This window comes from Chrysemys picta, chromosome 7 (genome assembly GCF_011386835.1).
Source record: "Chrysemys picta bellii isolate R12L10 chromosome 7, ASM1138683v2, whole genome shotgun sequence".
NCBI classification, from domain to species: Eukaryota; Metazoa; Chordata; order Testudines; family Emydidae; genus Chrysemys; species Chrysemys picta.
The window spans coordinates 100,322,641-100,335,349 of record NC_088797.1 but is presented as its reverse complement, the minus strand read 5'-3'; the positions used below and the strand labels follow the sequence as shown (position 1 = coordinate 100,335,349).

The 12,709-nt window shown below is 37.0% G+C and overlaps 1 protein-coding gene across 13 annotated transcripts in view; it reads right to left on the bottom strand.

Annotated features, from left to right (window-relative positions):
- The window catches only part of CFAP46 (cilia and flagella associated protein 46), a 182,418-nt gene that overhangs the window by 40,162 nt on the left and 129,547 nt on the right, over positions 1–12,709 (bottom strand). For 12 of the 13 annotated variants that reach the window (XR_010589285.1, XM_065552129.1, XM_042856763.2 and 9 more), the window contains 8 exons: positions 12,551–12,686; positions 9,101–9,289; positions 6,999–7,187; positions 5,110–5,244; positions 3,729–3,908; positions 2,609–2,779; positions 2,000–2,097; positions 602–681 (listed from right to left, as the gene is read on the bottom strand). Coding sequence is in view for 11 of the 13 variants with exons in the window: in XM_065552129.1 (XP_065408201.1) it covers positions 602–681; positions 2,000–2,097; positions 2,609–2,779; positions 3,729–3,908; positions 5,110–5,244; positions 6,999–7,187; positions 9,101–9,289; positions 12,551–12,686 (1,178 nt within the window). In the remaining 2 variants the exon portion in view is untranslated. The remainder of the gene's footprint in view (positions 1–601; positions 682–1,999; positions 2,098–2,608; positions 2,780–3,728; positions 3,909–5,109; positions 5,245–6,998; positions 7,188–9,100; positions 9,290–12,550; positions 12,687–12,709) is intronic. The other variant, XR_010589286.1, reaches the window with a different exon arrangement.

Here is a 12,709-nt window from a genome sequence, read left to right as displayed (position 1 = left end):
TATATAAAGTGATAAAATATAGTATTAAATAACAGCACAATTATTTAGGTATGGTCAATATCGAGTTAAAAAACAGTAATATACGTTTATCTTGAACTTGGAAACACAGTGGCAGAAAGAGAAACAAGTATCTAAAAGCACATTCCCTGGTGCGGCAAGAAAAACGATTCTCCCCCCCCATGCTATTAAAGATGCGTTTGCATTTTATTATTATGACACATAATACTTTAAAACACACAAATCATGCCTCACCTATAAAAAGGGTATAACAATAAAAAGCTTACAATAACCATTTTTCTGACTATGACCATTTTTTGGCCCTCATAAACAACGCGATTAGTTTATTGTAAATTTAGACTAGTGATAAGCACAGAAACAGTACATCTGTCATGCATATAACTTCTACTGGCATTAATGGGAATTATGTACATAAATTTCCAGGTATCAAGGTAAGACTATACTCCTTAGCACTCTGTCTTAAAATTATATCAATTGTTTGACTGCATGAATTAGATTTTCTTGTACTGAATGCAACAGTGAGAGCTATGGATCTACTAACATCACCATTTTGATCACTTTATTTCTAAACAGAGACACTCACCCATTGGCTGACCTGGTTTTCCTTTCTGTTGTCCGCTACTGAGTTTTTGCTTATCAATCATTGCACTATACAACATTGATCTATGGAAAGCAATAAAAAACAGAATGGAATATTTGACTATTCACATATTCAGACCTTTCAGCCTTTCAAATAAGTAATTATTGCCCTCTAATGTTACATGTTCACATGCCCCGAGATGTATTAAGCACTCCTGAACTTGGGCAAGTGCCCAAATCTTGCAGACCAAGTCCAGAGCTGGTAAATCAGAGACTGCCAGATGTTCAGATCTGCTTCTGATTGCTTTTGAGGGATATAATCCTCAAACAGTAGGGGATCTAATAGACACAGAAAAAAATGGACTGAACCATGGAGTGGTTATCTTGTGGGCTGCTCCCTCAAGTAGGCTGTTGGGGTGGCTGGCTACTACTGCAAAGATCTATATACAAGTGGCTGACTGGCACCTAGCTTGCTTCATGTGATCTCGTCAGAGCAGGAAAATTGATGAGACAAAGCACAATGAGCCACACTTACTCAAAATTGTTAAGATGTGGAGCCAGATCAATGAGCACTGTTAAATCCACCCACTATCCTGGTGGTTTTTGAATTGCTGCACTAATTTTCTTGTCCGCCCCCTCCACCTTCTCAGGCTATGTCTACACAACAGCTGGAAGGATGCTTCCTAGCATGGGTAGACAAATGCACTAGCTCTATTTGAGTTAGCATGCTAAAAATAGCAGTGTGGCCACGGGCAGTAACTTGGGCTAGCTGACTTAGTATGTAACCAGGGGGTTGGGTGGGATTATACTTGGGTGGCTAATCAAAGCCGCCATGGCCACATTGCTATTTTTAGTGTGATAGCTCAAGCCTGTCTATCGGCATTGGAAAGCATTCTCCCAAATGCTGTATGCATATGCCCTTATGGGATTGGGGAAGGAGAGAAAAAAATCTCTGCTTTCAGGGAGCAGAAGAAAGCCTGCAGAGTTGTAAGCAAACATCACCAAGTATATGTGTGAAAGCTTGGGGAGAAGGTTCTTTTGCTGCTACATCTGTTAAGAGACTTTCGCTAATACATATCTGGTCCTTCAATCACTAAGTGTCACTCTTCCCACCATCTCTATAGGGATGTATAATGAAACATGGGGGCTGTAAAGAATAATTTTGTAGACCATGTTTAAGATTTTGGGTCTCTCCTGTCTACCCTGAGGAACAGAAAGAGAGAGAATTGTGGAAACTTAAAAATGACTTTAGGTTCATGTTTGAGTTTTGGTCATTTCTTATTTTTTCTGAACTTGTTCACTTACCCTAGATTACAAAATCAACATAATTAGAAGTAAAAGTCAAAATAACTTGGCAAAGGAAAATAAAGTTTGTACAAAACAAAATGATAAAGTTTTATACCTGTCGTTTGAATGCTGGAGAATGAGTATATGGAAGTTTGGTGGCAATTCATTTACGATGTTAAAATGTTGTGCAAGAACACAGAGATTTCCCCATGCCTGTACAATAATTTAAAACTGACATTACTTTTCCTATCTTTTTATGAACAACACGTGCAGTGCTTTTATCAAGAGACTGATTATAATAGTTCCAAAAACGAAGGCACTGCTATATGCAAAAGGCACACTTAGAAAAGAATATTATAATGTAGTGCACAATAAATGAAGTTAAAGCAATAATTCATGGCTAACACTAACATGAGTTATTTGCCTACTATACTGCATATCATGCTAAAAAACTACCAAATGTTGAAACTGATTAATATTATCAGTAGAAAGGAATAGCAAAATATTTCAACTCAACATTTATATTTTCTAAAAGCAATTCATGCATTTCCATAGGAATATACACCTGGATCATTTATACTCCTCTGTAAAAGGAACTGTATCGTCTCTAATACATACGTACAAATATTATACATAATAATATAAAATTTGACTTGCTATGGGACATTATTTTGCTCCAGAACAACTTTGTTCCACTCATACATAGTACGGTTCAAAAAGTTACCTTTGAGGTAGCAGTTAGCCTCTGCTCCACATTTTTGAGAAGACTACTGGTTATGTCCCCATTTTGTTTTAAGTGATGCTGAAGATGCAATAGTGCTGCCAGCTGAGAGCTGCTAGTGTTAGAAGTGGCTGCTAGCAGGATATCCTTCATCATCATAGATGATGAACAGCTCTGTAATATTTTAATATTTGTTTATTTTCCCAAATGTTTCATACAAATAGTTATTGAAAAAGCTTGTCATATAAAGGTGAAATGAAATGGCAAACATACTACCATTATTTACAGCTACAAAACAGTGTAAAAGCTTTGGCGATAAATTATGAAGACTGGAAGATTTCTTAGCTATTAATTTCCTTTCTGAAATTGATCTCTCCATTAGTCCTGATTGCTGGAATGCTCCCCCCTGCACTGAGCTGGGGAGAGTTCTAATGAGTTTATGGGAGCCTGGGCCTCCAAATCAGGCCCACTGGGATTGTGTCAGAAGAGTACTTCCAAAGGTATGCGGAAATTTATTTCAGCAATTCAGTATCTAGTAACTATAAACGCAAAGTAACTAGAAGAAGACAGCTTAAAACACCTTTAGGAAGCCTGAAAATTAGTTGCTGGAAAATGGTCAACAATTCAAAGGGTTGGACGTACTGATCAGATAAATCTGACAAACCAAATATAGAGGTAAAATTTTCCAATCTGCTTTAACACAATGAATGCAGAAACCCAGGGCATCATTTTCACAATCCTAGAAACCCAGCCATTTTTACACTCACTTTAGAGGGCAGAATTGCACTTTTTATTGCAGTACAGTTTTAATTTAATTTTATTATGATATTTTATACAGAGTAAAATGATACAATAATGGCATCTACTAGTGAAAACCTGAAGTCCATACTATGAAAATTATCAAGGTTTTACGATGGTCATATGTCAATAATACACTGACAAAAACCACTAAAATCAGAAAACATATTGTATATTTAATTATTATGAATAATAATACCACTACCTAGCTCTTACATAGTGGGTTAGTGGTCAGTTGTCATGCTATCCAAATAGACAAATTTACTTATGGTACTCAAAGCTCGTATTTTACATTGTAAAGGGACTTAAGCAGCAGTTGTGTTACCTGATGAAGGGCCAAAAACTGGCTACTTGAAACTGGATCAAATTGTCCAATGCATTCAATGATTTCAAGACTAGCAGCAGCCAGAATATCAATTATGTTGTTACTGAATGCAACATTCATGCACTGAAGCAAAACTTCACTGGATTGAGAGAGGTATCTTTGGGCCAAAATCCGTTTTCTCTAAATAATAAAAATAAAAATGTTCTACGTTAAAATATTTGTTAAATTACATAAATACATTATTGATGCATTTTTGATCACTACAATCTTGGCAGATAAATCTGGTTTTGTTCTTGTATAATGGTATTTTTTTAAAGTTTGATGAAAAATGGTATGGGTTTAGTCTCCTTGTAAGGAATGCATTTAATATCTATTAACATCAGTGATAGTTAATGGTGTGCAATCAAGAGACTAGACTGAATGACCAGTTAGTGGAGAGCTATCCCGATTAAACTATTCTTTTAAAAAACATCTAATCTTAAACTTCTAGTTTATATTTTTCTTTTAAAAGAGAAATTTTGTCTACAATAAAACATCTACAATTGTATATGTACTAGCTAGCATTATACCAAAATGCCAGTCATTATTAGCCAATCAGCACTGTTTGCATATGTATAATCACTATAGTTATTTCTCACTAATCACTTGTGAATGAGAGTAACTTCCTACTCTGACTGGCTTGTGTAATTTTCAAGCTGTTTGCCAGCAATAATGACACCTGTTCAGCTTCTTGATCCAGTCACCTGCAGCAGAAAACTTCAAAATATTCAAGAACAAGAATGTACCAAAAATATGCCAAAAGTAAAGAATATGGGATTGTACACACTCAGGCAAGTTAAAAACTCTTTACTCTCAATTCCCGCTTCTCCTCAAGTGGCTTTCCTCTCCTATAATTCAAAGTTCTTACAAGAGGAACAGGCACATTTAAGTTTGCCTTGTTTATTTACTGTACATTGTGCAAATCCCAGACACTCTCTCCCAACTCAGTTCTGAATACAAATTAAACCAAATGACAGCTAGTCAGGGAAGAAGAGGCTAGCTAACCTGCAGCAACCAGGGAGATGGGGAAAAGAGGTAAGAGTGAAAGAAGAGGAAAATGTGAAGGGAGAAAAGGGGAGATGATGAGAAAGAAGAGCCCAACAGGTTTTGTAACTTGTATTTGAAACAGTTGGCCCCATTTTCTGTTTGCTTCTTTACTTTGGATATTTAATTAAAAGCTTCATATTAAAATGTTAATTGTCTGTAAGAGTGAATTCTGTACAACACTCATTTTTCAGCCTCAGATTCCATTTGCTAAAAACATCTCACCCATAAGGCTAATCAGCCCCAGGCATAAAAAGGAAGCCATCAAGTTATTTATATAAATATCTATGTAAAATACCTTTAATTCATTTGCTTTCTTCCTTTGATCCTGATGTTGTTTTTTACTAATTGGAGAACTGCTACTTGTCATTTCATGTTCATTGCATTCTGCTTTGGTTGTGGGAGGCTTCATGGTGTTCAATGGAGTTTCTTCCTACCCACCAGTAACAGAGAGGATTCATTAATATATCTATCTCACTAAAATGTAAGTGGATTAGTTATTGTGCTTAAAGTTAGGAGGAGTGAAATTCAGCTGGATAAAGAGGAAGCTAGTTTCAGCCTTAAAAATGGAGAGAGGGTGTATCTCACCACAATAATTCCTATATAATATCAAGTGAATTAGCAAGTTTATGAGGCATTAAACTCTGGTTAGCATGTGATAGTGATGAATCTGCTAAGTACCTAACATTAATCAGGACACAGGAAAATGAAACATAGACATGGGGATGGATTTTTAAGCAGGAGACCACAACTTTATTAACTTTAATGGTGGGACATAAACTGCCCACCAAAGCATGAGGTATTTACTCAGGTACAGTGCAGTGTTAAAAGGACTCATACTAAATAACTAATATTCAAGGGTTGTCTCCTTGGCTAATCCCTGGAATCTAGCCCATCTCTGAATCTTCTCACCCTCCTCCCACAAGCGGGAATGAGAGTACACTAGGGGATGGTGGGGAGGGAGTAACTTCACTGGTGTCAGTGGAATGCCAACAGTAGTTCTATCCTCAAGCATTCAAAAATCCTGAGTCAGGTTCTCAGAAAACATGAAACTGTCTTAAATAGAATGATATTAAAAAAAATAATTGGGGAAGGGGGTTATATTTGCCTTCTGGGTTTTGAGAATTAGGGTATATTATCAAGTTTCTCTCTACAACCATGAGAGCTAGAACCTTACTTTTATATTTTTAAATAAAAACTGAGATTCTCACATATTCCCTTGATTCCAGAGGCTAGGGCTTTAAGGAAAGCACCAAATATCATGAGACGCATGATAAAAATCACAAGGGTAGGCAACACTGTGCTACACAATAATGTAGTGGGGAAGCAGCGGTGAAAGAGTTAAAGAAAACCTTCTCCTCCAGTCCCTGACATCACTATTTTGACATTTTGGTAAATGTTCTGCTCAATTCAGCTCTCATGAACATTTTTATTCAGGATTTGAAGAGGCTCAACTCTTTTCTCCCAGTGGTCAAAATACTGTAAAAAGATGTAAACTTGAGTTTATCAATCACATTCATTGTATTTTATATATGTTCATTCAGAATCAGATTCTGCCTGGCCCATACAGACATGCACAGAAGTCTCCCTCTCACTGTACAGCCTATACAAAAGACATACAAAATTTTACACTCTGTGCTCTGGGAGTGCTAAGTCCCTCCCTGGGCTTGTCTACACAGATAGTGCATGGCAAGCTGGGATGTAAATCTACAGAGCACTAATGCTCTGTTCAATAACTGTTCATGTGGACCTGGCTAAAAGTTCCCTAGTGTGCAATGACCTATTCCCATTTAAAAGTGGATTAGATCAAAGTGCACTAGAACTTTTAGTGTGCAGTAGCAGGGTTCACATGGACAGTTAGTGTGTGGCATGCTACTGTGTTGCAGATTTACTCCTCAGCTTGCCATGCACTAACCATTTGTTTAGACAAGCCCCTAGGAACACATCTCAAAGGGAGTGAGGAAGCAGGGCTTACAGCAGAGGTGGCCAGCCACATGGGGCTGTAGAACACAGTGAAGGTGTGCACCTGGGAGCTCTGGGGAAGGCAAGGCTCCTTTTCCTATGGGTTCTGAGCAATTTGCACAATCTATCCTTCAATTAAAAAAAGCATTAATAGTACATAACAGTCTAGTAAGCACTTACCATCAATATATATCTAATAATCTTAATTTAGAACCAAATTCATACCATAACATTTTCATTCCAGTAAATATCTGAATTTAAGGGGTCCACATTAACTGCAAGTAAACGCAGAGTTTTCCCAGTCAGATACAGGTACTTGGCTTTGATATCAGGACATCCTGTATGAAGACTTTGTAGACTTGCTAACTGAGCCAGTGCAGTGTGACCCACAGTCCGTCCTATGTTTATCCATCCCTGGAAAAATCAAAAATATGTTAAATCAAGTCACATTTTCATATATAAAAGAAATGTTCTCTTAAACATCATGAATGAATCAATGATTCATAGATTTATATTGCCCTTTAGCTTGAAATATTGGGTTTTGGGGTTGCATGTGAAACCTAATAACTAATTCTTCAACGTAATTTAACCTTCTTTTCTCTGAAAAAATAAAGATAGTTTCAGCTCTATTCCTCCCTTTTTTTGAACCCTGAAGCAATAATAGAAAATGAAAACAGAAAATAAATCTGTTTTATTTTGAATGTTGAAATTCAATATACTAAAATTTATAAATATGAGAATTTCCAAAATTATCAATATTGGAAACTAATTTCCACTATTTGCTTTTCCAAAGCATGTCAAGGGCTCCGTTAATTTTCAAGGCCAAAAGGGACAATTTTGATCATCTGAGCTCACCTGCATAATGCAGGGAGTAGAATTGCACCAAGCGATTCATACATCAAGCCCATACTTTCTGGACGAGTTATAGCCTGTCTTTTAGAAAGACATACAATACTGATTTAAAGACTTCAAGTGACAGAGGATCCACCACATCTCTTGGTAAATTGTTTCAATGATGAATTACCCTCACTATTAAAAATTTGCACCTTATTTCTGGTATGTCTAGCTTCAGCTTCCAGGCATTAGTTTCTTAGAACAATCCTTCTCTTGTTATGTAGAGAACCGTTGGATTTTTTTTCTAAAATAACTACATGTGTTGGTGGAATGTGCAAAGTTAACTTTATACACACACTAGTGGACTAGTAAAAGTAGAAAGTGTCAGAGGGTCAGATTCTCAACTATGGTGAACCAGTGTAGATCCACCTACTTAAATGGAGCTATGCCCATTTACACCATCCAGAGAACCTAGCCAAAAGAGCAGGAGTTAATCTAGGGGTTGATCCTCTAAACTCACTATAGTAAGCACTATACCCGGACATACTGGGTGCCCAGTGATACAATGTTTATGAGGATTCATTGCAGACAGCTTACAGCAGGAGCGTTGATTGGGACTATTTGTTGAAAGATGAGCAAAGCCCTTTCTATTTAGGTTTATTATAAATATTGAAAAATGAGTGAAAATCGGTGCATAAAGTTAACTTCACGGTTTTCAAGGTAAATTTTGGGGTTAATACTGGTGAACGGGAGGACAGAAAAAAAGCAACATATACAAAAAAGTAACAGCTCTGAAAGTAAAAGTAGTTAAATATTGTGGTTTATTTCATGAAGTATATCAATAGAACATACACATATGCATGTGCATGCATGTGTATCTTCCATTACATTGCCTTACTTTAACAAACACCCTTACATTTACACTAAGACTAATTTATTATTAACAAACACAACTACCTAATGAAATATATTGGATTTTCTTAAAATAATCAGTATTTTCATGTTGTTGAGTGGTCAAAAATTCAGGTGAAAAATCTGTAAAAAAACCAAATCGCTTTTTTAAAACCTGGGAATTTCTCAGTAAAAACTGAAAATGAAGGGCCTTAAGGATGAAGTACAATGCTGCAGTCATAGTATGTGTATGGGTGGTGAAAAGAGTGTGATTTAATAGAGAAAATGAAGTTCAGTGAAGACACAGCTCAATTTCACTCAACTTTTGCTTCTGACAATCATCCTCAAGTCTTTGCCTTGGAGAGACAAGAGCCTTTTTGGTACAGAGAATGGCCAACATCATAACAAGTTAGTGAAAACCCATACTTCAATGTTCTGTGCCCCAGTATTCAAATGAAAGGTTTGCCAGCCCTTTCTCCTGTTTAGCAGTTATTAATCAGAAGAGGAAGATCTGCTAAAGCAATCCCTCTAGCTTAGCACAAGGATTTTTTTTTAAATATAACATTTATAGCTAAATCATAGGAAGGATCATATGTAATTACCTGTTCCACAGAAGCACTATCAGGTGTTAACCTGACAAATTCTTCAACAACTTGATTAAGTGATCCCTCTCTCAGTTCTTTCAGCTTTTTTTCCACATTAACAAGATGAAGAATATCCAAATTAATTTCCACAAAACTTAGCTTCATATTAGCAAGCCGTCTCATTAATGGAATACTAATATTTTTAATCTGAAATATAAGAAAACTGAGTGGAAGTCTATCCTTAAATCACCTTAATCGATCGGTCCATCAGCCCTCACAGAGAGAGCGCTGATCACAACACATCAGTCATGTTGTTGGAGCCAGTCCTTCAGCCACCTGCTGGCCAGGCGGTCAGTGGCTCCGGACATCCGATCAGCATAGCGTACCACAGCCCAGAACCCCCGAGCAATCCGCCAGCCTCAGTCTTCCAAGCAGCTGGGATTACAGACAAGCGCCACCCAGCCCGATCTATCTTTAAATATGCAGTGTTAATATTTTTGCTAATTTATTGGATTAAAGTTAGAATTTCAGAACTCTTAATTATTTGAGGCACACATTTTAAATAAACAATAATGTGATTACTACACTATAGCACACTGTGATATTTCAATTAAAATAATAAAGCAGGGAAAGAAATAAGGGTACAATAGACAAGTAAAGTTGACAGGTGGCAACTGCCCTCATCCAGAAAATACAACCTACTTTATTTTTATACACAAATATATACAGACTATTCTGAAATTCTTCACATCCTTGCCAAAATCATTTGCATCACAGTAGAAGTGGATCTTCAGGCGAGGTCCGAGGATAGTGGCATTTCAGACCAGCTCACAAAAGTTTTTCCACATGTAAGAAGTCACAAGGGAAAAATCATGGAGAAACCTGTGGGAGAACTGGACAAGTAGGGTATCCAGAGCTGTATCACTGGCCAAGTAGAAGGGACTGACATACACACATGCATCCCTTTTCAACTCAGATCTTTGGTTTTTTTTTAATGTGTCCTACTCTATTCTGGGTAGATTGTTTATCGCTGTAGTATCTGAGCGCCTTTCAGCAGCTTTGTATTTGTTAGAGAAAGTAAGGTCAAAGAAATGGACCTTGCACTTGGAGTAGAAAGTGGTGAAGTTTATAACGGTCTTTAGTTCTTATCTGTATCTTACTCTAGGGTTTATCCCACTGTGCATTCATAGTATTAGGGAGTGACCCATTTTTGACTAGTTAGGTAACTGTATAATGGTCTTTCCTTATCCTGTATATTTCTGACAGATCTAGGTATTATTTTTATATCATCACAGACCATACAGAAGAGTATATTTCTCACCTAATAACTTACTGTATGCTAGTTCAAAAAGAAAAGGGATATATATTTCCTAATACCTAACATAATGCTTACTTCCCTTCCTTGCCATTTCACTTCTAGCCGATCTAGACAATTTTAGCAGAGTAAGCCCCCACAGCAGGGAAGCACAATTCTTCTTGGTACTGTCTTAGGCAGGTAAGTGCTTTAGCCAAGTAACAGCTAGCTGTGATGTCCATCATAATTTATCATTTAGACAGACTACTAAGCAGCAGAAATTTGTCTATGGGCTAAAAACAACTTGGAAAATGAAAACAGGTATCCTTAAAAAATATGCTATCTGTACCATTTTTAGAAGTACCAGCAAAAGACAACTGATCTCAGTATGTCAGACTTCTGGGGGGGAAAGTGGGAGTTCGGGGGAGGATTCTTACCTTCATATAGATCCATTTGCATGATAAGGGCCTAAATATTTACTCTGTACTAAGGGCCAATTCTGCTCTCAATTACACATGTGCAACACTAAGTGCTGTCTAAACAAACAGTCAGTGTGTGGCACAAAGGGAACTCAATCTACCTCACACTAGAGTGCCATGCACTAACTTTCTGTGTGGACCCTTCATTAGAGTTGCACAGAAGTAAACTAAGAATGGAATTTGGCTTCTCGTTTCACAATGAAAGGGAAGTAATGACATTTCTCATTTCACAATGAAAGGGAAGTTATGGTATCTAACAGGAAAACTTGGTTTCATGTGCTCTGCTGGTAAAAAGCTTCTGAGTCTCAAACAAACTGAGGCCATAACACTGGGCTAGGTAAATGTAATAAACTCCTTTGAACTAACTAAACACATGGTTCACCTCACAGATTAGAAGGTGGTGTGTGAGGAGAGGGCAGATAATCTACAGTGGAGGGAACTGGGGGAAGTTTGGGCTCCCTTTTTTTTGCCCCTGCCCAGTGAAGGTTACAACAGCCTGGGGACCACTCTAACTTTTGGCAGCTGTAAGTAGTCCCCAAAGATCTGCTAGCTGGGATTCCTGGCCTGCACTGGAGGCTGCAGGGAGGGAGGTGTAGGAACTAGTTATGCCTGCTCCATGCCCGTTAGCATGTATTTCTAGCTGGTAGTTATGGCTAGCCCTGCTCAGACTGTGCTACTCAAGTGGCACAAAGGAAGCAGAGTGGGCTGGAGAATCTGGCCCATAATATTTAAAATATTTGGGATAAATGGAAAATTCAATTTTATATGGGAAATTTTTCTTTTCTGCATTATATGAAGCATGAAATAAAAGAAGTCTTTTAAATTTTGCGACAAATTTATCCTGAGGTATTTTTTTTATTTTCATTCCAACTTTTTTTATTTTCATTATCTGACAAATCATTTATTGAACTCTGGTGAACTGGTTTACAGCCTGATCAAAAACGGTCAATACAAATTCCTTATAGTGTTTTTTAATCTGAGTTATGATGATTTTTCATCGTAATGTCATATTTTTTCTTTTGTAAGGTTTGAGTGAAACCATAGTTTATCTTTTAGAATGTCTATTAGTTGGCATTCCTAATTTGCTTTTTCTTCCTCAAGTTTACTGTACTTTATTATGCAGGGTTTCAAATTTATGATGGATTTATAGTGAATGTTTATGAGAATAATGTCAAATTCAGGTAGTTCTGTTTTTGATTGATTTCTTTAGTGTCTGGATAAATATTGGAATTAAATGCTGAAAAAATGAGTGGGAAATTAGCTTATTTCAAAAGAAAGAATATATTTGCAATTCTAGTATCTGATTTTTTGTCAAATTTTACAAAGAATGCTATTGGTGTAAAAATATTTACAACATGATTCAGTAAACAGGATTGGCAATGGTGCTTAGTGGACAGGGCACTGGACTGGGACTATGGAGACCTAAATTCAATTCCGAGCTCTGCCAATGGCCTCCTGTGTGACTTTAGACAAATCATCTCATCCCTCTGGGTCTCCATTTTCCCTTCTGTCTTTTTTATGTCTTGCCTATATAGAATCTAAACTCCTTTGGGCAGAGATGGTCTCTCACCTTGTACCTTGCCTGCCACAATGGGACACCATCTCAGATGGGGATTGTAGGAACTGCTATAATACAATTAATAATAATCCTAATTGAACAAATCTTGCATACAGTAAAAGTATTTATCCATTTACCTCGTGAACTGGAAGCAAGCTCCAGATATTGTTAAACACTTCTTCTTCTTCAGATACTGCTCTCTGAGCTAACTTGTACGCATCTAGATAGCGACTATGTTTTTCTTCTTCATCTTCTGTATGTGTTGCAATTGTTCTGTAAAAAAGCAACACAGAGTT